The 25,405-nt window shown below is 41.6% G+C and overlaps 1 protein-coding gene across 5 annotated transcripts in view; it reads right to left on the reverse strand.

Moving 5' to 3' along the window:
• Window positions 1–2,988: 2,988 nt before the first annotated feature.
• CCDC77 (coiled-coil domain containing 77) overlaps window positions 2,989–25,405 on the reverse strand; it is a 37,280-nt gene continuing 14,863 nt past the window's right edge. For 4 of the 5 annotated variants that reach the window (XM_044756456.2, XM_044756455.2, XM_070494374.1 and 1 more), the window contains 9 exons: window positions 22,212–22,354; window positions 15,553–15,649; window positions 14,323–14,395; window positions 12,808–12,899; window positions 11,479–11,627; window positions 6,376–6,595; window positions 4,853–4,978; window positions 4,600–4,752; window positions 2,989–3,869 (listed from right to left, as the gene is read on the reverse strand). In XM_044756456.2, coding sequence (XP_044612391.1) covers window positions 3,723–3,869; window positions 4,600–4,752; window positions 4,853–4,978; window positions 6,376–6,595; window positions 11,479–11,627; window positions 12,808–12,899; window positions 14,323–14,395; window positions 15,553–15,649; window positions 22,212–22,354 — 1,200 coding nt within the window. In that variant the 3' untranslated portion in view covers window positions 2,989–3,722. The remainder of the gene's footprint in view (window positions 3,870–4,599; window positions 4,753–4,852; window positions 4,979–6,375; window positions 6,596–11,478; window positions 11,628–12,807; window positions 12,900–14,322; window positions 14,396–15,552; window positions 15,650–22,211; window positions 22,355–25,405) is intronic. The other variant, XM_070494377.1, reaches the window with a different exon arrangement.

Raw genomic sequence — 25,405 nt, forward strand, 5'->3', positions numbered from 1 at the left:
CTGTACAAGCACTTCCCCAAATACTGTTTTCCATGCCGTCGTACACGTTGTCTCTCTACCTAGAATGCCCAAACTCGTCTGACTCCAAACTCACTTTTAAGATTCAGCAAAAACATTACCTTGTTTAAGTCATATTCTATGCTACTTTTTATTCTATGCACCCATAGTGCTTATCTTCCTACCATTCTTTGGAGCACAAAGACTGTCTTCATATTCTCCATAAACTTACGATCTAGAGCAATTTCTAGTACACACAAAGCACCTATGAATGGTATGAAATACATCTTGGAATCTGACTAACAGTGGTGGGCAACTGATAGAAAGTCAAAGAAGGCAAAATATAAATAATAGTTAACTGTAATTGAATGCCCACTCCATGCTAGGCACAGGACTAAGCCATTTCGTGGACTTTTTTTTTTTTTCAGGAAGATTAGCCCTGAGCTAACATCCACTGCCAATCCTCCTCTTTTTGCTGAGGAAGACTGGCCCTGAGTTTACATCCATGCTCATCTTCCTCTACCTTACATGTAGGATGCCTACCACAGCACAGCTTGACAAGAGGTGCCATGTCTACACCCAGGATCCAAACCGGCAAACCCCAGCCTACCGAAGTGGAACATGCGCACCTAACCACTGTGCCACCTGGCCGGCCCATTTCATGGACTTTTAAAACATTGATATATAACTCATGTAACATAAAATTCACACTTTTAAAGTTTACAATGCAGTGGTTTTTAGTATATTCAGTTTTGCAACCATCACCACTAATTCTAGAACATTTTCATATTCCCCAAAAGAAATCCTATACCCATTAGCAGTCACCTCTCATTACTCCCTCCCCTCAGCCCCTAGCAACCACTACGTTTCCTTTCTAAGGATTTGCCTGTTGTGACATTTCACGTATGTGGGATCAGACAATATGTGGCCTTTTGTGTCTGTCTTCCTTTGCACAGTGTACTTTCAAGGATCACCCACATTGCATGTGTATCAGGGCTTCACTCCTTTCTACGGCTGAATCACATTCATCAGTTGATGGACACCAGTTGTTTCCACTTTTTGGCTATTGGAATAATGCTGCCATGGACACCTGTGTACAAGTTTTTGCGTGGATGTACGTTTTCATCTATCTTGGGTATATGCCTGAGGAGTAGAATTGCTAGGTCAAATGGTACTGTATGTTTAACTTTTTGAGCGACTACTAGACTGTTTTCCCAAGTGGCAGCACCATTTTACATTCCCACTAGCAATAACTGAGGTTTCCAGTTTCTCCACACCCTTGTTAGCACTTACCATCTTATTATAGCCATCCTACTGGGTGTGAAGTGGTACCTCATTATTGATTTCCATTTCCCTGATAACTAATGACATTGAGCTTTTTTTTTTTTTCCTGAGGAAGATTAGCCCTAAGCTAACTACTGCCAGTCCTCCTCTTTTTGCTGAGGAAGCCTGGCCCTGAGCCAACATCGTGCCCATCTTCCTCTACTTTATATGTGGGACGCACAACACGGCATGGCGTGCCAAGCAGTGCCATGTCCACACCCGGGATCCGAACTGGCGAACCCCGGGCCGCTGAGAAGCGGAGCATGGGAACTTAACCGCTGCACCACCAGGCCAGCCCCCCTGAGCATCTTTTTGTGTACTTATTGGCCATTTGTATGTTATCTTCAGAGAAATATCTAATCAGATCTCTTGGCCATTTTTTTGTGTTGTCTTTTTATTGTTGAGCTGTAAGAATTCTTTATATATTCTGGACACTGGATTTTCTTTCTTAATCCTCAATCACCCTGCCAAAGCAGGTAGATCTATCTCTGTTTTACAGATGAAGAGACCAGAGCCTGAGGGTTTTAGTAAGAGGCATGATTGCATCTACATCCGAGTCTCCAAAGCCCATGCTCTTTCCACTACTCTACACTGCTTCTTGGTGACGGAGTAGTTTTAACTGATGATGAGGTTTAGAAAGTGGCTATACTAGTGGGTAGTTAACACAAAGATGAATGTCATTGGAATTGAGGCCAAGGTGTTAGAAACATTATCAACTGATTGCTGAAGTCAATGGTGGCAGGCCTCAAAGTCATATATAAAATTAAAAATTTGGATTATATGATCTCCAAGATTCCTTCTTACTCTGAAATTCTATGATTTAATAAGACTTTTTGTTTTGCCCAGCATCAAAACAGCAGTAATCATGAAAAGCCAGTTCCTTAAGTGTTGGACAAAAGGAAGAACCATCCACTTATGCACATCCCTCTAAAGCCCAGGACTGGGCCCTGTAAGAACTCCAGTCCCAGTTTATTGTGAAAAAAATCTGACCTGGTGTCATAGGCTTTTTTTTAATTGGCACCTGAGCTACCATCTGTTGCCAATCCTTTTTTTTCTTCTTCTTCACCTTCTTTTCTCCCCAGAGCCCCCCAGTACATAGTTGTATATTCTAGTTGTGGCATGTGGGACGTCACCTCAGCATGGCCTGATGAGCAGTGCCATGTCCGTGCCCAGGATCCAAACCAGTGAGACCCTGGGCTGCCGAAGTGGAGCACGTGAACTTACCCACTTGGCCACAGGGCTGGCCCCTATCACAGGCTTTTAAAAAGAAGGTAGCATCTCCTAATAGCAGTTCATCCACCACTTTCCTCAACACAAATATGAAAACATGAATTCTTCCCTTTGTCCCGGATAAGTAAGAGCGATACCATACTAAGCTAAGACCAACTGACTTCTCAGAGGCTGTCCAGGAACACACACAATTATTTTGCTCCAAATGCATAGCAATTTGCCTAAAAAAGCATATAGATGGAAGAAATGGATAAAGTTTTAGTGCCATCACCTTTGTGCTATCTCTGTTACCTCCAACACCAGATGAGTTCAATGGATGCAGTTGGGAAACCAGTACTTGTGCAGAACTGCAGACACCAGGGACCAAGTAAGTAAACTGAGTCATTAACAAAGTATAAACGTGGTTTTAACAAGAAATTACAGAAAACTCAAATAGAATATTTTCAATTACTTATTTTATTGAAAATAGTTAATTTAAAATATATACATTATTTTTAAAAAACCATGTTACTGGTATAATAATGAACTTTTTATACAAAGATCATTTAAGTTTCACTCGCTCTTACCAAAGTGGCACCTTTATCTTCCTAGATGAACATTTTGCTTGAGAGTAGGGTCTCTGGTGCCCTCTGGTGAAAGTTCATGAGACTGAGTGTCCCGAAATGTAACTCGGGCCCTACAGCTCACGAACACAGTCACACAGCAGAATGCCTGCCTAGTCACATTTCACAAGCTGTGGTTTGCTGCCTTCCCTCTGCCTGGGAGGAAGGCGAGCTCTGTGGATGCCTTTCTCTCCTCAGGAAAGGTGTTCCCATTGACACTCAGCCAAGCTCACAGAAAAATACTTTCTTCCTAAGTTTTCATCGTCATTGTCTTCTTAAAAAAACAAAAGCTGTCATTATAAATGTGGGAAAATGTCTAACTAATTCAGGTTATAGTCCAGACCAAAACAACTAAAAGGTTAACAGGACAGCAAAAACTATAGATAAAGCTTAACACGCAAGAAAAGCTTTATAAGCAGTCCTGATGCTTCTTCACTCTGTCTCTATAATAACAGATAGCACTATCCCAGGCATCTCTCTGCCTGTAGTTCCTGGGAGAAGACGACATTTTGTTTTCAGATTTCAGGAAGCAGGCCTATTCCAGATGAGAGTCATTTCCAAAAGTAAAGATCAACAGAGTCTAAGTTCATTCTCCAGACCAAATACTTTGGACTTCAGGTTCTTCAGTTCTCCTTGTATCTTATGTGCCCGTCTATTGCTGTCCCGGACCTCACAGAGGATGGCAAGGTCCTGGTTTGCCCGCGCGTTAAGTGTTGCCTAGAGATATGAAAAGAAGAAAAAATGATCATGGCATACGTCAGGGAAGAAAAATCCATCATAAAGAACAGGCTATGCTGGCTCCTTTTTGAGACTTTTAGTATGCAGAATAATTCGATCCTTAGTCTGTTTAGTGACCAACGAAAAGAAGGGAAATGTAGAGCAGAATTAAAGCAGAAAAAGGAATGAGACTCTCTGCTTTCTCATACAACAGCAAAGGAGTCTTCAGATAGAGCTCGACAAACAGTGAGTAAAAAGCAGAGACCAATATAAACAGTATTGGTAAATCTGCCAAAGAATGAAAGCATCTCTTCTTTTCTACAATTAACCTTTAGGATATGTGGATGACTGGTTAAATCTCTTTAAGAAGGCTCCTGAGGCAACTTGGATTCTAAATACAGCTGTGTCCGATGGGGGAAAATTATTACTCAACTGCTCAGTCGCACTATTTGTGAAACACACAGTTCTTTAAATCTACTTCTTGAATTGAGAGGGATTTGTTAAGTTTAGCTTTGATGGAAGTATAGTGATGCAGTCATTCAATTATTTCGGTCTATTTTGGTCTTCCCTCTAGCATGTACTTGTTAAACCGATTTCAGTGAGGCTTAAAGGATGGTGATCCATTAGTGTCTACCGTCAGGGAAACACACCTTTCTCCTGAGGAGCCCTCAGGACCATGTTTCCTCACTTGCACCCCTAAACCTCTTGCTAATTCAGGATCAGCACCTACCTTATAGAGCATTTGCTCCAAGTCTTTCAGTTTCTGCCGGAGAGCCTTAATATCCGTCTTAAAGCCTTCTACTTCCAAGACACGCCGATTCTCCAAGGCCTCATAGCGTTTTGTCATTACCTGTAAACGCTTCCCCATCTTGTTGGTACGATCCTAAATAGAGGGAAACAGGAAGGCATTTGTGAAGATGAGAGAAGCCTCCCGGAGCCATCCGCACTTCCCGCTCCACGGTAAGGGGCAGAGAATTCTGTACCTTGAAGATCTCTCTCCTCACCCCCTCCTCCTCCCGAATTCGGGCAAGTTCTTCTTCCAGGGCAATGCACTGCTCTTGGTACATGCTGGACAGCTTCTTCTCTTGTACTAACTTATCCTTTAGGGACTGCAGGGCAAAAGGAACAACATCCATTACTATTCAGTTCTACAATTTAGGTAACTCAAAGAGCACTTAAAGAAAGAAGGGAAAGGAAGGATTTCCAGAAGTACAAAACGAGTTAAGGAACAAGACAGAAAGGAACTCTGAAGAACATTTGAAAACCTCCTACTTCTAAAGGATTCTCTTAGCCTTTTCTAAAGTGTACACAGTAGAAATTGTTTAAAATAAAACAAATATTTCTAGCTCCAGGAAGAGTCAGATAATGGATCTCAGAATTGTCCCAAGTAAGACATTACAATATATGTTTTGGGACGCATTTCTGAAGTTCTCCTTTAAAGAGAAAGAAACCATCATCAGAACAACAATAATAACGCTTATTATCCATGTCCCACTGAGCAGCCAGAATGAGCTTTAAAAACCTTAACCGCATCACGTTATTTCCTTGCACACAACGCTTCAAAGACAGAACACCATTGAGAGCTAAATATTCTCACCAAGCATACGAAGGCCCTAGAAAGCCCTCCGTGACTGGCTGCTGCGCGCCCCTCCACCTGCACCCACTTCCTCCTTGCTGACTCCTTTACAAGCACAATGGCACCCTTCCTTCTCCTTCAAGATACTCCAGGGCCTTGCTCTCCCCTCGGCCTGGAATGCTCTTTCCCTAGGTCTATATGGCAAGCTCGGTCCCATTTTTCAGGTCTCAGCAAAAACACCAGACTTAAGAGTGTCCTTGTACTTCCCTACAAAAGTAGACTTCCAGCAACTACATATAATCCTTTTCATTCCTTAAAACCACTTTCCTATAATCTATCATTTTCTTGTTTGTTAATGTTTCTGTTCTTTCTCACCCACTAAAATATAAATGCCATGAAGGCAGATCTGCTCTAGCGCATTTACTCACGTAGCCTCAAAGCCTAGCCCAGAGTATCAGTACAGTAAATATTTGCTACGGTTTTTTTTTTTTTCAAGATTTTATTTTTCCTTTTTTTTTTTTCTCCCCAAGGCTCCCTGGTACATGGTTGTGTATTTTTAGTGGTGGGTCCTTCCAGTTGTGGCATGTGGGATGCTGCCTCAGCATGGCCTGATAAGCAGTGCCATGTCCTCGCCCAGGATTCAAACTGGCGAAACCCTGGGCCACCGAAGCAGAGCGCACTAACTTAACCACTGGGCCACGGGGCTGGCCCCTAAATACTTGTTGAATGAATGAATGGTTTCATTTTCTAAATCCCCAAACACCATAAGGATGAGCTACTCTTTGAAACCTATTTCTTGAGGTTGCTGCCACAACAGCTTCGTGGACTGAATGGATCTTGTACAACAATTCTTAGGTGTGGTGGCATTATCTGAATTCCTTCAAGTGTTCCAGAAAAATAACCAATTTCTGTAAGACATAAGGAAACTACCTTAATATATTCGTTTTGGTTATGACGACTCTCATGAACAACTGGCCAAACTTTTCCAATTTTATCTTCTTTCTTCTTAAACTGCACCCTGTACTGCTTAATCTTTGATATCAAATGATCCTTTTCAAGCATCCATGACTTTTCTTTATTTTGGTTTTCAAATCTGAGTTGCAAAAAGTCTTTGGTGCTCTCATAGAGTAGTTCTTGGGTGTGATGGAGACTATGAAAGAAAGTACACATGTGGACATGAAGACGCTTACACAGCACATATGACATACAGTTATTCCAACAAAGGGAAGATACAGGTTCTTTAAATATTGTGTAATAGATAAGTTCTGTAAAATATTATTAGCAGTTTTAAAAATATACTAATGTGATCACTGACAACCTTACTTTTTTACCAGACAATGCATGATGTATCTATCCATGCTCACTGTTTCAGACTGGTCTTTACAGACATTTTCCGGAGAGCTAATCTCAGCTTATACACTTAGAAGGACTACAGAAATATTTATACACAGCCTGCGTAAGTATGGACTATTTCCAGGCACAAGACTTTACAATAAAGAAATAAACCATGGTGTTCTGACTGAGGGTTAACCCAAGTTCTATAACGTCAAAAACAGTTTTGCTTTTGCTTCTGCTGTGCTCCACGTGTAAACTGCCCCATAGCAAATCTCATTCTTGTTTCAAGACCAACCTCCTCTATGAAGTCATCTCGACAACTGTAGCCCATTTAATTTCTCCTTCTCCAAAATACCCTATCAGTTTAAATCTATCAACGTGATACACTACATTAACAAAATGAGAAACAAAAACCACATGATCATCTCAATAGATGCAGAGAAAGCATTCGACAAGATCCAACATCCATTTATGATAAAAACTCTCAATAAAATGGGTATAGAAGGAAACTATCTCAACATAATAAAGGCCATATATGACAAACCCAAAGCCAACATCATACTCAATGGGCAAAAACTGAAAGCCATCCCTCTGAGAACAGGAACAAGACAAGGGTGCCCACTCTCACCACTCTTCTTCAACATAGTACTGGAGGTTTTAGCCAGAGCAATTTGGCAGGAAAAAGAAAAGAAATAAAAGGAATCCAAATAGACAATTAAGAAGTGAAACTCTCGCTGTTTGCAGACTACATGATCTTATATAGAGAAAAAACCCTACAACCATCAAGAAGCTACTAGAAGCAATCAACAATTAAAGCAAAGTTACAGGGTACAAAATCAACTTACGTAAATCAGTTGCATGTTTATACTCTAATAACAAAGTAATAGAAAGAGAACTCAGGAACACAATCCCATTCACAATCACAACAAAAAGTATAAAATATCTTGGAATAGATTTAACCAGGGAAGTGAAAGATTTATACAACGAAAACTACAAGACTTTACTGAAAGAAGTTGATGACGACATAAAGAGATGGAAAGACATTCCATGCACGTGGATTGGAAGAATAAACATAGTTAAAATGTCCATACTACCTAAAGCAATCTACAGATTCAACATCATCCCAATCAGAATCCCAATGACATTCTTTACAGGAATAGAATACTGAATCCTAAAATTCATATGGGGCAACAAAAGACCCTGAATTGCTAAAGCAATCCTGAGAAAAAAGAACAAAGCTGGAGGCATCACAATTCCTGACTTCAAAACATACTACAAAGCTACAGTAATCAAAACAGCATGGTACTGGTACAAAAACAGATGCACAGAGCAATGGAACAGAATTGAAAGCCAAGAATCAAAACGACACATCTATGGACAGCTAATCTTTGAAAAAGGAGCTGAGGGCATACATGGAGAAAAGAAAGTCTCTTCAACAAATGGTGCTGGGAAAACTGGACAGCCACATGCAAGAGAATGAAAATTGACCATTCTTTTTTACCATTCACAAAAATAAACTCAAAATGGATCAAAGATCTAAAGATTAGATCTGAAACAATAAGTCTTCTGGAAGAAAATACAGGCAATACACTCTTTGACATCAGTATCAAAAGGATCTTTTCGGACACCATATCTCCTCAGATGAGGGAAACAATAGAAAGAATAAACAAATGGGACTTCATCGGACTAACGACCTTCTTCAAGTCAAGGGAAAACAGGATTGAAACAAAAAAACAACCCACTAGTTGGGAAAAAATATTTACAAGTTATATATCCGACAAAGGGTTAATCCCCATAATATATAAAGAACTCACACAACCAACAACAAAAAATCAAACAACCTGATCAAAAAAATGGGCAGGAGACATGAACAGACATTTCTCCAAAGAAGATATATGGATGGCCAAGAGACACATGACAAGATGCTCATCATCACTGATCATCAGGGAAATGCAAATCAAAACTACACTAAGATATCACCTTACACCTGTTAGAATGGCAAAAATAACCAAAACAAAAAGTGACAAATGTTGGAGAGGTTGTGGAGAAAAAGGAACGCTCATACACTGCTGGTGGGAATGCAAACTGGTGCAGCCACTGTGGAAAACAGTATGGAGATTTCTCAAAAAATTAAAAACAGAAATACCATATGACCCAGCCATCCCACTACTAAATATCTATCCAAAGAGCTTGAAGTCAGCAATTCCGAAAGTCCCATGCTATAGCCAAGACGTGGAAGCAACCTAAGTGCCCATCAGCTGATGATTGGATAAAGAAGATATGGTATACATATACAATGGAATACTACTCGGCCATAAAAAAGGATAAAATCGTCCCATTCACAACAACATGGATGGACCTTGAGGGTAAATGTTAAGTGAAATCAGCCAGATAGAGAAAGACAATCTCTGTATGACTCCACTCCTATGTGGAAGTTAAACATACAGACAAAGAGAACTGATCGGTGGTTACCAGGGGAAAGAAGGGGGTGGGGAAAGGGCACAAAGGCTGAAGTGGTGCATCTACAACATGACTGACAATAATGTACAACTGAAATTTCACAAGGTTGTAAACTCTCATAATCTCAATAAAAAGTAAAAAAAACCCCAAAAAACAGGCCAATGAAAAGTGAAGATGCTATGCTCAAGTACATAGTTGTTTATTCTAATTGCAGATCCTTCTAGTTCTGCTATGTGGGTCGCTGCCTCAGCATGGCTTGACGGGCAGTGCCATGTCCACGCCCAGGATCCGAACCAGTGAAAGACTGGGCCACTGAAGCGGAGTGCATGAACCTAACCACTCAGCCATGGGGCTGGCCCACTGCCCCACTGGGCAGGACCCTGAAAAAGTATTTTTAATGTAGGCTGTTTAACGCAGAGAATAGGCAATAAGATGCAACTTGATAAGGATCATAAAGTAGTCAACAAATGTTTATTATGAGCCTATTTATGCACACAGGCCAAGAGAGAGGCTACAGGAAGATGCAGGGGAGACAAAGACATAATTATAATAGGTAGTGCTAAGAATCATCATAGAGGCATGTGAATCATTATGGGAATGTGCAGGAAGAAAAATTTAATTCTGCCTGGGGAAGTCTGCAGAGAAGGGTGACAGTGCACAGCAAGGTGCCTGCCACACAGCAAGTGTTCCATACAATAGACACTATTAGTCTGGCAGGAGGATGAGGTGAACTACGGGAACAGAGGAGGCGCTGAGACTGAAAAGGTTAATTTGGAGCCAGATGATGAAGCTCCTAATAATTCATGCTAAGGAATCAGAACTTTATCGTAAGATAAATGGGGAGCTATCAAACGTTCTTAGCAGTTGATAACTCCTAATGGAGGAGCTAAGTCATAACAGTGAGGAAGACTGCAAAACACAAAGGGACCAGTGACAGGTCGAACAGTTGCATTACGGTAACCATTTAAACAAGAACATAGCTTTAACCAATGTGGTAAGAATGACAGGGCAGAGAACGGATTTGAGAGGCTTCTCAGGCTTACACTTGATAGGGTTTGGAATGAGGGAATAAGAGAGCGAGGAGTTGAAGATAACCCCGAGGTTTCAAGCTTGGGAAAGTGGATGGTGTGCTGTCATTACACTAAACGAAGAGAAGAATGACGTAGTAGATTGGAGATGGGGGAGGAGGTGATGCTGTGAAAGAAAAACAGTTTGGTTTCATCCATGGTAAATTTGAGGTGTTCAAACATGTTCATCTGAAGATGTCTTTACAGCACAGATCTGGCCACTGGAACAAGACAGAAGGCAGAGGAGGGTTAGACAGGTAGAAGAATCAAGAAAGACAGAAATCAAGGGAGATGGGGCCGGCCCGTGGCCCAGTGGTTAAGTTCTCGCACTCTGCTTTGGTGGCCCACGGTTTCACCGGTTCAGTTCCTGGGCGTGGACATGGCACCGCTCATTAGGCCATGTTGAGGCAGCGTCCCACATAGCACAACCAGAAGGACCGACAACTACAATATACAACTATGTACTGGAGGGCTTTGGGGAGAAGAAAAAAAAAATTAAAAAAGGAAAACGCCAACAGATGTTAGCTCAGGTGCCAATCTTTAAAAACAAACAACAAAAGACAGAAATCAAGGGAGATTAACTTCAAAGAGAGGGTAATCAGAGGTGCCAAATACAGAGAAATATACTAATTACAATGAGGACTGTAAAGAGATAATTGGTCCCAGAAATTAAGAAGTCAATGATGACCTCAGAAGGGCATGCTTAGTAAAATGATGGGGATGGAATCAGACTGCAGAGAGCCAAGGAAGACAGGCAGGTAAGCAGCAAAAACAGCGAGTCCAGAGACTCAGTGCTTCTTTGGTACAGCTATGTCAAGTTACATGTCTCCATATGCACAAGGGCCAACAAAAGAAAAGAGCCTACCACACTGAGCCAAATAACACATTAGTGGATAAAAGAACATTTCTTAACCAATGAGATCAAACTACATCACGAAAATGGGTTAAATAGAGCATATGGAACACTCACCAGCTCTCCAAGAAAAGAATCAACAATATTCCTGGAAAAGCCTGGACACTCACCTACATAGAGGCAGCACTGCCTGATGACGACGATTCTTTCCAGGTCCCTTCAGTCCCAGGATGCTATGCTCAAGCACAGCACCGTTACCTTTCAAACCATTCAGAAAAATTAAAAAGTCTGTTAGGCACAGGTTTCTTGAACACTTACTTTTTGGTAAGCTCTTTGATTTTGTCCTGATTCCTCTGATGATGAACTTGTATCTCTTCAATGCGGATCCGTCTGTCCTCCATGAGCCCTTCAACTTGCTCTCTAGAAAGCTTGGTTTGTTCTTCCATCTGAGCCTGCAGGGCTTCCACCTGGAAAGGCCAAAATGGGGGAGGCATCTGCTTCCATTTATTTCTTACCTCTAAAAGGGAGTCCTTCTGCAGAAAAATTTAAAGAACCCACAAACCAAAAACCAAAAGCACAGCAGCAAAACAAATAGAGAAAGTATCTCAACTATACTCCCCTGTATTTAACATCTTATAAATGGGGTTAGGTGACACAAGAGCAGACTCAGTCCACTCTGAACAGAGCACCTCCATCACATGAAGAAAGCTAGAAAATCCAGTTTCCTCTACCCTAAGATTCTCACCTTTGCACTATCTCCTTTTTTGGACTTTTAAGACTATCTTTCTTTTAAGTCTCCCTAATTGCCCAGAAATAGAATGACTCTTTTCTTCATTTTTTAATTTAAAAAGCGGAGCAAAACGAGTATAATGTAGGGGGCTGGCCCCGTGGCCGAGTGGTTAAGTTCGCGAGCTCCGCTTTGGCAGCCCAGGGTTTCGCTGGTTCAGATCCTGGGCGCAGACACGGCACTGCTCATCAGGCCATGTTGAGGCGGCGTCCCACATGCCACAACTAAAAATATACAACTATGTACTGGGGGGATTCGGGGAAATAAAGCAAAAAAGAAAAAAGAGTATAACGTAATTTCCTTCTCCGAGTCTGGGTCTCAGAACTCCAAAAGTGGATACTGGCCAAAGGCAGAAACTGTCATTTAAATCAAGACATCCCACTGATAAGGACATGAACTTGCGTGCAACTAGATGAAAAATCATGCTTGTAGATGATATACAATTACCAGGTGGTAAGAGGATAATTCATTACTTTCCTAGACTTCAGAACACACGCACTAATAAACGGACATACCCCTAAAGGTCTATCTATCAGCATAGACAGCTGCAACTCTCTGGGCATCCCCCAGGCCAACCACGAAAGAATTCTGACTGTATGCAGACTTGGTTGGGTAGGGCTTTGGAGGTAAGCTGGATGAACTGAAGGTTCGGAACAGCACTTCTAGAACGGCTGAATACAGAATAATGGTTTTAAAATATAAGCTCCTGGAAATTAGGAACAACCTCGATTTTATCAATCACACGATGCCTGGATGTAACGTGTATAGAGAGCTACTTCTCACATGGTAATGAAGACATGTTGTGCCAAGCTAAGCTCGGGGACAGAAACTGTTTGGGTCTGCCAAAGCGAATGCTTTACCTGGAGGATAAGTGTTTGTATGTCTCCTTGGTATTGCTCAGAACTCTCCTCCTTCTCTCTCATTGCTGGTTTTCTTTTGCTCACTTTAGAATCTAAAATACAAAACAAAGATTAAGGAAGACCTTTACTCAGCTCTTCTTTCTCCTATTCAAGCATCAGCACTAACTTTGCAGAAGAGTTTGCCTTCATTTACTGAGAAGAGAAGGAAAGGAAGAAAAAGGAAAACATACAATGACTATAGTGTTTAATTTTTCAAACAGGAATCTCCAGGAGGGAACTCTGCTAGGATGTCACTTGGATAAAATATTCATTTTCCTAAAGAATAAACCACTGAATTTTCCTTTGGAGTTGTATCTGTTTTCTTTGTAAATGCGTATTTAATCAGAAAGGGTAAGGAATAAGAAAAACTAAATCTAAACATTTTGATTATGATGTATCGCCCAATTTTCAAAAGACAAGGCTATTTTATTTTATTTTATTTTTGCTGAGGAAGATTCACCCTGAGCTAACATCTGTGCCAATCTTCTTCTATTTTGTATGTGGGATGTTGCCACTGCATGGCTGGGGAGTGGTGTAGGTCTGCATCTGGGAACTGAACCTGGGCCACCAAAGCAGAGCACACCAAACTCAACCACTAGTGGGGCTGAGCCCAAAAGACAAGGTTATTTTTAAAATAAGCAACACTAAGATTGCAATGAACAAAACTTAATTTCTTGGATGAAAGAAGCTCAAGCTAAGACAGTAGAGCTTAAAGTTCTTGTCACAAGAAAAAAAACTGTAACTATGTGTGGTGATCGAAGTTAACTAGACTCACTATGGTGATCATTTCGTAGTCAAGACAAACATAGAATCATTATGTTGTATACTTGAACCTATTATAATGTTATATGTAAATTATATCTCAATTAAAAAGAAAAGAAAGTTGGGGCTTGCCCGGTGGCTCAGCGGTTCAGTTCGCACGTTCTGCTTGGCAGCCTGGGGTTTGCTGGTTCGGATCCCCGGGGTGGACATGGCACCACTTGGCAAGCCATGCTGTGTCAGGCGTCCCACATAGAAAGTAGAGGAACATGGGCATGGACGTTAGCTCAGGGCCAGTCTTCCTCAGTGAAAAGAGGATTGCTAGCAGATGGTAACTCAGGGGTAATCTTCCTCAAAAAAAAAAAAAAAAATTAAAAAAAAGAAAGAAAATTGGGATTTTCATTAAAAAAAAGAGAGAGAGAAAGAGAGAGAGAAGGAGATTGAGGCTTAGAGAGGCTAATAACACCCTGTGATTCCAGAAGTTGTGCAAATCTGCTTTATGACTATCACTATAAGCATGTTAATTGTATTTTTTTATTCTATTTCATTAAAACATCATGGAAAGGTTAAAAATAAAAGCAAAGTAAGATCTTAGGCCACTAGAGGCATCATTAAGAACATTCCTTATCACTGTATAGTAGGAAAAAATTTCTAATTATTTGCACTGAGTTTTTTGAATTCTGTAGCAATAAGAATTTCTAGTATTATGGTTAGTACCTGCTCTGAAAGCTGAAGATGCATTCTGTTCACATATATCTACAGCCTGGACAGTCTTTTGGAGAATGCTGACCTGAAGAAGCAAAAAGAAAGGTATAGAAGTAGCTTTCTTATAAATATAACATTTCACTTTTTAGCTTTAGTTCCACAGATCAAAAACTATTCATAAATTAAATTGGTCAAAATGGATATAATCACATAAGGATGTCATACATATGTGAGACCAAAGTGGACAAAGTAACAAATTGGATAAAACTCAGTGTTCCTACGATATAAACTAAAAAAATAAAATTTCAGAGTTACTTAGCAATATCTGCTCAAAAGAAAAAAAAGGTCTTTGACAGGGTCTTTAGAAAAGCAATGGAGATACAGAAGTATGCATATGTAGATACGTACAAAAATGCTCACTGAGGCACTGTTTATAGAGTGAAAAAATGGAAATAGTGTATACACACAAACATTTCTATAAGAATGGAAAAAAGAGTTTTATCTCTGGGGTATAGAATTATGGAACGTGCCACTTTTATGATAGATTGCTGAAACCTGTGTTTGTTTTTAATAAAGACCACACATTACTTTTGTAATCAGTATAAACAAAGATTAAAAAAGAAAGTTGAGGGGTGGTGCCGTGGCCAAGTGGTTAGGTTGGTGCACTCCACTTTGGTGGCTTGGGGTTCACCGGTTCAGATCCTGGGCACAGACCAGCACACTGCTCATCAAGCCATGCTGTGGCAGCATCCCACATGGAAGAACTAGAAGGACTTATAACCAGGATATACAACTATGTAGTGGGGCTTTGGAGAGAAAAAGCAAAATTGAAAAAAAGGGAAGATTGGCAACAAATGTTAGCCCAAGGCCAATCTTCCTCACCAAAAAAAAGAAAAAAATAAAGAAAAATAAAAAGAAAAGAAAAGAAAAGAAAGTTGAGTATTGAAACCTGCTCCCATACAAGTCTGCTCCTGCTTTCCTCTCTAATCTCATCCAAAACCTCTACTCTGTACCTTAGGTTCCCAAATGGTGAAATGAGGTAAACAATGCTGCTTCCCAAAGTTTTTGAAGAAAAAGAATAAAATGATAAAGTTCTTTATAATTATGGAAAATGCTTTGAAAACTTAGGTAAAAATGGGACTATGATAGCTAATTCTCCTTCTATCTTCTTTAGCAAGTACCACAATGGCTCTAAGGACCTAGCCCATTCTGTAAAAGCCATGCCTACCAGAGATTACTTACTTTGTTGGGAGGTTCCTTATAGAAATAGGTCACCTCTCCAGTGTCTGTTCCCACAAGAGCCAAGAGATTCTGAATCTTTTTCTTGTCTTCTAGCTCCCTGTAATTCTCGGAGAGAGTAAGCACACATTGTGTCCAGAGTAAGTAAATTTTTCTGTTTAAAAGATCTCCCTTCTGACTTAGTTATTTTTAAAATAATGGTAATCTCAAGTTAAAATTGAATAAGACTTATCTAGACCTTAGCTCTAATTTTTAAAACATCAGGTATTTACATCAGGAACTCAGAGAGAAGGGGCCAGAAAATCTGAGTTGGTTCTAGAAAAGACCCACAGTGGTCCTAGGGTACACTGCTCAGATTCTCCTCTTGGGCACTGACGGGCTCACTCCCTCCACTGCCAGCGATGCTGCAGGCCGGGGCTCACCGCTGAACCTCTCTCCACAACTGCCACACCCACCAGTATGCCCAAGGGACAGCCGCACCCAGTGCCTGCTAATGTGGGGGTACAAAAGCCCAATATCTCTGAAGAGCCACCGCAGCGTCAAGGCCCCCGGGCAGTGGTGCAGGCCTGCTGTAATGGAACTGCAGCTCAAGCTCTGCCCTGCCACACCTTCCCTATTCCCTCCCAGGAGGCTCCTCCCGAGAGCGCTCCCCAGAAAACCTCCTGCAACAAACCTCCACCCAGAGTCTGTCCAGGGAACCCAAACTAAGACCGTTGATATCAGAAATGGACCAAGGAAGCAAACTCGAAAACGAGATTTCAGAGCCTGTCACATGCAGATGGTTGACAGCACATAGTGTTCTTAGGAGCAAGACAGACAGGTGGTCAACGGGGTACAGCTTAAACAATTAAAATAAAGGAAAGATGGAGAGAGGCTGAGGGCTGTGTCCTATACAAAATCACAATCTCTGGCCCATTTTCCATACCTCTGACAGTTTTAAAACCCAGAAACTACCACCTGAAGGAGAAGCTAGGTCTCCCAAGAGGTGAGACCCGGTGACACCACAGTAAGTGTACACGGTAATGACTCCCCCAGTCCTTCCCCAAAGGGCCTGTGGCCATTTTTTCAAGTAATTGTACACTGGGGAAAAGGAAATATCCTAGGCATTTCAAGGATTGCTGGATACAGGGTCTGAGTTGACACTGATGCCTGGTGACATGAAGCATTATCATGATACTGGGGCATAGAGGAACCATGTAATAAAGAGAGGGTCCAGGTCCAGCTCACAGTGGGTCCACTGGATCTAGACCCAATCAATGGTCGTTTCCCCCATCTCCCAATGTATAACTGTGTATTTGGTAGTTGGCAAAACCTCCAAACTGGTTTCTTGGCTTCTGGGTTAAGGCAAGTGGAAGCCTCTGAAACTGCTCCTCCTCATCCCAGCCAAGATGGTAAAAAAAGACCTAAAGCACGTAGGGGTGGAGGTCTCCATCAAACCTCCGTCTAATTCACAAGTGTGATCTATGCAAAACCAGACGGGTAACAGTACGTCCCAAGTAGGCCCCAATTTCAGTCACTGTGCCAGATGCAACTCTGCTAGAGCAGATTAACTTGGCCTTAGGTACATGGCAGTTCTCATTCACGCTGGGTAAATAACAGTATACTTTTATAGTCTTTCCTTAGAACATGTTAACTCTTCTGCTCTTTATCAAATCAGTCCAAAGGGACCTGGATCTGGCCATTCCACAGATCACATTAGTTCACTATTGATGATACTACATTAAATCAGATTAGATAGACAAGAAATGGCAAATGTATTAGAACCCTTGGTAAGATACATGTGTTCCAGAGGGTTGGAGGGAAACCTTACAGGGCACATCAGTGAAGTTTCAGGGGTCTGATCTAGGCATGCCAGGACATATCCTTCAAAGTAAAAGAGAAATTATTGCATCTCACACCTATCACCACCAAGAAGGAAGCATACTCCTGGAAGGCGAGCTTTCAGTGTGGCCCAGAGTTGAAAGGAAGTTCTGCATTAGGTCAAGGCTGAAACTATTAAGGAGACTGAATGAGTAATCAAAACCTCCTGACAAAGACAAACCCTGGACCTGATGGCTTCACCGATGGCTGCAATGGTGAACTCAATCCAACATTTAAAGAAGGACTGTGATATTGTGATTTATAAGAAATATATATTTGGTATTCAGATGACCAAAATATATTTCTCATATATATTGGTCTTCCTCCAGTCTGCAGCTCACAGGTCCCAAAACCCTTGGAATTTCCTCAGCGCTGAGAGTAAGAAGAGTGTGTTTTGTTATGTTAATAAGGTGATGTTTGGAAAGCACCTAAGGGTGGGGGCTGGTTGCCAATAGAGCCAACCATGTGATCAGAGGGTTGACCTCTCAGTCCCAGCCCCCAACCCCGGGGTGGGGGTTGGGGGGGGGAGGCTTGAGGCTGAATCAACTGCCAATGGCCAATGACCTAATCAATCAAGACTACATAATGAAGCCTCCATAAAAATTCCAGAGGACAGCTTCTCAGCCCTCTTCCTTTTCAGGGAGCTTCCATGCTGGGGAACCAGAACGCTTCCATGTGCCACCTCGCTAGGCTCCAAGATCCTAGAGGACAGGAGCTTGTTCAGGACTTTGCCCTATGTATCTCTTCATCTGACTGTTAATTCATATCCTTTGTAATAAATAGGCAATCTAGTGAGTAAACAGGTTTTCTTGAGTTCTGTGAGCCATTCCAGAAAATTAATTGAGGGGCCGGCCCAGTAGCACAGCAGTTAAGTTCACACGTTCCAATTCAGCGGCCCCAGGTTCACCAGTTTGGACCCCAGGTGTGGACGTGGCACCGCCTGTTGAGCCATGCTGTGGCAGGCATCCCACATATAAAGTAGAGGAAGATGGTCACGGATGTTAGCTCAGGCCCAGCCTTCCTCAGCATAAGGAGGAGGATTGGCGGTAGAGTTAGCTCAGGGCTAATCTTCCTCAAAAAAAAAAAAGAAAAGAAAAGGAAAAAAAGAAAATGAATTGAAACCAGTGGAGGGGGTCATGGGAAACTCTGATTTATAGCCAGTTGGTCAAAAGTTCAGGTAACAATTTGGGCTTATGACTGGCATCTGAAGTGGAGGGTGGTCTTGTGGGACTGAGCCCTTCCCTGTGGAATCTGATTCTATCTACGGGTAGATAGTGTCAGAATTGAGTTGAATCCCCAGACATCCTGCGGGCATCCAAGAACCACTTGTTGGTGTGGGGAAGCCTCCACACACACAGACAACTGAGTTCAGGAACCCTTTGCAAACACTAATACCAATCATTCTCAAACTTTTCCAAAAAGAGAAGAAGAGGCAACACTTCCTAACTCATTCTATGAGGCCAGCACTGACCTGACACCAAAGCCAAAGACACTACAAGAAAACTAGACAAACCAGCATCCCTTGTGAACACTGATGCAAAAGTCCTCAACAAAATTCTAGCAAACCAAATGCAACAGCAGGGGCTGGCCCAGTGGCACAGCAGTTAAGTGCCCACATTCTGCTTTGGCAGCCCGGGGTTCGCCAATTCGCATCCCAGGTATGGACATGGCACCACTTGGCAAGCCATGCTGTGGCAGGCGTCCCACATATAAAGTAGAGGAAGATGGGCATGGATGTTAGCTCAGGGCCAGTCTTCCTCAGCAAAAAGAGGAGGATTCCCAGCAGATGTTGGCTCAGGGCTAATCTTCCTCAGAAAAAAAAAAAAGGCTTATATACCATGATTAAGTAGAATTTATTCCTGGAACACAAGCATAGTTTAACGTATGGAAATCAATCAATGTAATACACTACATTAACAGAATGGAGGAAAAAAACACACCATCAGCAATTGATACAGAAAATACCTTTGACATTTTATGTCAACACCTTTTTTATGGTAAAAACATTGAAAGTTTTCCTCTAAGATCAAGAACAAGACAAAGATGCCCACTTTCACAACTTCTATTTAACACAGTATCAGAAGTCCCAGCCAGAGCAAGTAGGCAAGAAAACAGACATCCAAATTGGAAAGAGAGAAGTAAAATTATCTTTGTTCACAGATGTCATGATCTTATATGTGGAAAGCCCTAAGGGTTTCACAGAAAAAAGAAAAAGGAAAGTGTTGTTAGAACTGATAAGTGAATTCAATAAAGTAGCAGAAGACAAATTCAACATGCAAATCAGTTCCATTTTTATACACCAACAATGAACAATTTGAAAAGGACATTAAGAAAAGAATTCAACTTACAATAGCATCAAAAGGAACAAAATACTTAGGAATTAATTTAACCACGGAAGTCAATGACTTGTACACTGAAAACATTGCTGAAAGAAAAGAACACATAAACAAATGGAAAGACATCCCGTGTCCACGAACTGGAAGCCTTCATACTGAGATGTCAATACTACCCAAAGCAATCTATAGGTTCAGTGCAACTGCTATGAAAATCTCAATGATATTTTTGCAGAAACAGAAAAATCCATCCTAAAATTCATACAGAATCTTAAGGGACTCCAAATAGTCAAAATGATCTGGAAAAAGAACAAGGTTGGAGGACTCATATTTCTTGATTTCAAAATGTACTGAAAAGCTACGGTAATCACAAGAGTGGTACTGACATGGTGACGACATACGGACCAACAGAGGAGAACAGAGAGCCCAGGGAGAAGTCTGCAGATATGGTCAAATGATTTTCAACTTTCAATGGGGAAAAGATAGTCTTTTCAACAAATGGTGCTAGGAAAACCAGATATCCACTTGCAAAAGAACGAAGTCAGACCCTTAACTAATACCATCCACAAAAATTAACTCAAAATGAACTAAAGACCTAAATGTAAGAGCTAAAACCATAAGACTCTTAGAAGAAAACATAGTGATATTGGATTTGGCAATGATTTCTTGAATACAACACCAAAAGCAGAAGCCACAAAAGAAAAAATATACAAACTGGACTTTATGAAAATTAAAACTTCTGTGTATCAAAGGACACTATCAACAGAGTAAAATGGCAATCCTCAGAATGAGAAAACATTTGCAAATCACTTATCTGATAAGGGATTAGTATTCAGAATATTTAAAGAACTCCTAAAACTAAACAACAAAAACCAAAAAACCCAATTTAAAAATGGGCAAAGGACTTGAATAGATATTTCTCTAAAGAAAATATACAAATGACCAACAAGCACGTGAAAAAATGCTCAGCATCACTAATCATTAGGCAATGGAAATCAAAACAATGAGATATGACTTCATATCCATTAGGATGGCTACTATTAAAGAATTTCAAAAAAATAAATAAAAAACAGATGCCTGTCCAGTGGCATAGTGGTTAAGTTTGCAGCCCAGGATTTGTGGGTTCAGATCCCAGGCATGAACCTAGCACTACTCGTCAAGCCACGCTGTGGTGGCATCCCATATAAAAGACAGGAAGACTGGCACAGATGTTAGCTCAGCAACAATCTTCCTTGAGCAAAAAGGAAGACTGGCAACAGATGTTAGCTCAGGGCCAGTCTTCCTCATAAAAAAATAAAAAATAAAAAACAAGTGTTGTTATGCATGTGAAGAAACTAAAACCCTTGTGCATTGCTAGTATTAATGTAAAATGGTGGTTCTTCAAAATAAAATTAAATATAGAATTAACATTTGATACAGCAATTTCACTTCTGGGTATGTACACAAAAGAACTGAAAGCAGGGACTCGAACAGGTTTTTGCACACCAGTGTTCACAGCAGCATTACAATAGTGAGAAGGTGGAAACAACGCAAGTGTCCATCAACAGATGAGTTTATCCATTTAAGCATTCACCAACAAAATGTAGTATGTATATACAATAGAATATTATTTGGTCTTAAAAAGGAATAAAATTCTGATTTTATTTTACAACACGGATAAATCTTGAAAACAATATGCTAAGTGAAAAACACTAGAGACAAAAGGACAAATACTTTATGATTCTACTTATATGAGGTAGCTAGAATAATCAAATATGTAGAGACAGAAAGGAGAGAGTGGTTACTAGGGGCTAGGAGGAGACGGGAATGGGGAGTTACCTATGGACGCAGAGTTTATGTGTGGAATGAAGAAAAAGTTCTGCAGATGAATAGTGCTATGGCTGCAAAATAATGTGAATGTATTTAATGCCACTGAACTATACACTTAAAAGTGACTAAAATGGTGAATTTTATGTTAAGTGTATTTTACCACAATTAAAAAAAAAAATAGAAGAAGCGTACTATAGTGGATGCTGTGGAACACTGCTCAGATGCTGCCTTCAGGATCATGACACTCACCCCCCAGGAGCTGAGTCCTTCTCCAAGAACTGCCCTTAGCTGAAGGGGGCTGCCTCTCCCAAGCTTACACCTACCCCACCGCCCCCCAGTGGCAGTCTAAATCCAATGGCTGATCATTGGGTGGGCACAGAAGTCTGACTCCTTTGCCTCTGAAAAGCCCTCCTAGCCTCCGAGCTCCCTGTGGGGTCAGCTAAAGCCTGTTACCACTGTATCACAGTTCAGTTCTCTCTCTGGCCAAATCTGCTCACAGGTGTTATTCCTGAGAGTCTCCCTACGCAGCACCCCGCAGGCAAATCTGCATCTTGGAGTCTGTTTCCTGGGGATACACACTGAGACAAGGCCAGAGAAACTCATCTTGTTTAGTGTAACTTTTAACTAGAAGGCCACAATTTCCCTTCTCCCACCTGGTACCTGATTCTCAGCCGGTCATTTTCTGAGTAGAGGCGTAAAACATGTTCCCTCTCCTGGAAGAGGCAGACCTGCATATCGCTTAGAGCTTTCTGCAATTCAGCAATCTCTTCCTCCCTCTGCTGCAAATCCCACTCTAGTTTATGCTGGAAAAAAAAAAGGTATTGGGCTTCATAGGAGTGTCTCTTATTGGATATGGAGGAGTCAGTTCATGTAGAAATATTACAAAGTGAACGGTTTCACCAGTACAGAATTCAAATAACGACAACAGCTTGCATAGACTTGAGTTTAAAAGCTACAGGGTGCATGTGATGTTTGCACATGAGGTCAAAGCTCTCCTATCTTCCTTACAGACTACAGAACCCAGAACGCCATATGACTCACCTGCTCCAGTCACACTTTTTTTTAATGCTTTCTATGTAATAAGCATTATGAAAGTTGGGAAACACAGATGGAAAGATACGACTCCTGCCTACGGAGCTGAGGAATTTTGTGGGGAGACAGACATACAAACAATTAAAATAAAATAATTATTTCATGGAGGAGCATGCCTGGTAACTGGTGGAGGGGGAAGTGCAGAAGGAGTCAGATCTTGGAAGCCTTTCTGGGAAGTGAGAGACCACCACCAAAAAGCTGAACCTTGAAGGATGGAGACTGCTAGAGACAAGCAGAGTCGAGGCACTCTCAGGAAAGAGAGTAGTAAATACGGAACCATCAGAGCCTTAAATGTTTGGACAACTACAAACATTTCAATATTACTGCAATGCAAAGTGGGAGGCAGACTGGAGAGGTATGAGGCTGCAGGCCATTCTAAGAGTTCAGGGGAGAGACAATGAGAGTTTGAACCAGTGCTGTGGCAACAGTGATGAAGTTGTTGGAATAAATAAAGCGATATTTAGGAAGCAGAACCAACAGGACTTACCAAATGACTGAACGTAGGGGCTGGGCAGAATTGTAGACAATGATACCATTTACTAAGACACAGAATAAAGGAAAAGTACAGAGACGAGGAATGGAGGGAGGGGAACAGTAGTGGTATACGTGCATGTGTGGGTAGGGTAGAAAAAGGAGATTAATTCAGATATGGACATGTTAACGGGAAGCTCAGGAGAAAAGTCAGTCAGCATTAGTTATTTGGATGTCATCAGCCCATGTGTAGTAGTATAATGCATGGATAAAATGAGACATTTACAGTGGAATCTGGAAGAATTTGACACTTAAGACTAAGGAAGGGGAACTGCTAGTGGAAACTGAGAATTGGTCAAAGAGGTGAGACAGAAACTGGGAAAGAAAAACGACACAGAAATCAAGAAAGGAAGAGAGTTTTCAGAAAGGAGAAGTCAATAGTGACAAACTCTTCAAAGGCCACAAAGAGAAGAGAGAATTTTGGCAAACAGATACTGGACACCACAGGAGGTGCAGGTTTAGTGGAACAGTGAGAAAACACACCAAACTGCAGTCACTGAGTCAACGACTGGGTGATGAAGCCAACTACTCAGAAGTGTGGCTGAGAAAAGAGAGCCGTGCATATGAGCGCAGCTGGAGGGGGAAACACAACGAAAGAAAGGTGCTCTTTTATTTATTTTTTAAGATTTTATCTTTCCTCCTTCTCCCCAAAGCCCCCCAGTCCATAGTCACATATTTTTACTTGTGGGTCCTTCTAGTTGTGGCATGTGGGATGCTACCTCAGCATGGCCCAATGAGCAGTGCCATGTCCGTGCCCAGGATCCAAACCAGTGAAACCCCGGGCCACTGAAGCGGAGCTCGAGAACTTAACCACTCGGCCACAAGGCCGGCCCAACGGTGCTCTTTTAAGTTGGGAAAGACTTGAGTATGTCTATATACTGAGGAAAAAAAGCCAATGTTAAGCAAGAGGCTAAAAATAGAACACAAAGAGGAAGGAGAAGATGAAGTGCGGTTTCTTAGGAGGAAAAAGGGATGGCCAGGGAGAGTGTTGCATCAATGCAGCCTGAATAGGCAGAGACATCCTGTCCCTGAAGCAGTAAGAAGGAAGAGAGATGGAGACAGACGTAGGTACCTGTGTGTGGATGGGCAGGCAGGGAATTCATGCATGACTGCTGGTATTCCCTCTGTGGTCTAGGAAGTAAGGCTGCCTGATGAGAGAGGAGGGCTAAGAAGCAGTTGCAGGCTGGAGGAGAGCAGTGAAGGTATGGCACAGATGTGCAGGGAGAGGGAACCAATTATGGATAGGTAAGAAAACAGCTGTGTAGTGACTGAGGATACACATGAACTTGTTTACCATGAATTTATTCTGTAATGATTTCTGACCTTTCTAGAGCAGCAGTTCTCAACTGGGGGGCAATTTTGCCTATGCCCCCAACAGAAATTTGGCAATATCTACAGGTATTTTCGATGGTCACAACTAGCGGTGGAGTAGCGGGCAGTGTGCTACTGGTATCTAGTGAGTAGAGGCCAAGGATGCTGCCAAACAGCACACAAGGCACAGGACAATCCTCACAACAAAGAATTACCAAGCCCAAAATGTCAATAATGCCAAGATTAAGAACTTGTGTTCCAGGAGAATAGATGGTAGAGAAATGGACTAAGTTATAGCTCAGGTTTTTGCCATGCAAGTGGAACAAAGAATAAGCTAGGGGCCAAGCAACTGTACAGGCAGCACAGTTATTACCAAGGTGACGCATGACGGGCTTCAGGTTAGAAAAGAAGGACATGATGTCAGACGCTGACATGCAACACTTAGAAAATGAACAGTCAAGGAACTACAGAGGTAACGATGCAGTTAAATGAAGTCAGGCGTAAGGGGCTGAAAGAACTAGAAGTATGAGACTGAAATGTACGAGTTTAAGATTTTAGGGGCCAGCCCGGTGGCGCAGTGGTTAAGTGCGCATGTTCTGCTCCTGCGGCCCGGGGTTCGCTGGTTCAGATCCCGGGTGCGGACATGGCACTGCTTGGCAAGCTAGGCTGTGGTAGGCGTCCCACATATAAAGTAGAGGAAGATAGGCACAGAGGTAAGCTCAGGGCCAGTCTCACTCAGCAAAAAGAGGAGGATTGGCAGCAGTTAGCTCACGGCAAACCTTGCTCAAAAAAAAAAAGAGAGATTTTAGAGGTGGAGCCATTTAGAGGGATTATGATCCACTGAGGAATCCAAAGTGTGGGTAGCTAGGCTGGGGTAGAAGGGAGTCAAAAAATAATATTTTTTATAAAATATCTGCTTG

This window comes from Equus asinus, chromosome 22 (assembly GCF_041296235.1).
Source record: "Equus asinus isolate D_3611 breed Donkey chromosome 22, EquAss-T2T_v2, whole genome shotgun sequence".
NCBI lineage: Eukaryota > Metazoa > Chordata > Mammalia > Perissodactyla > Equidae > Equus > Equus asinus.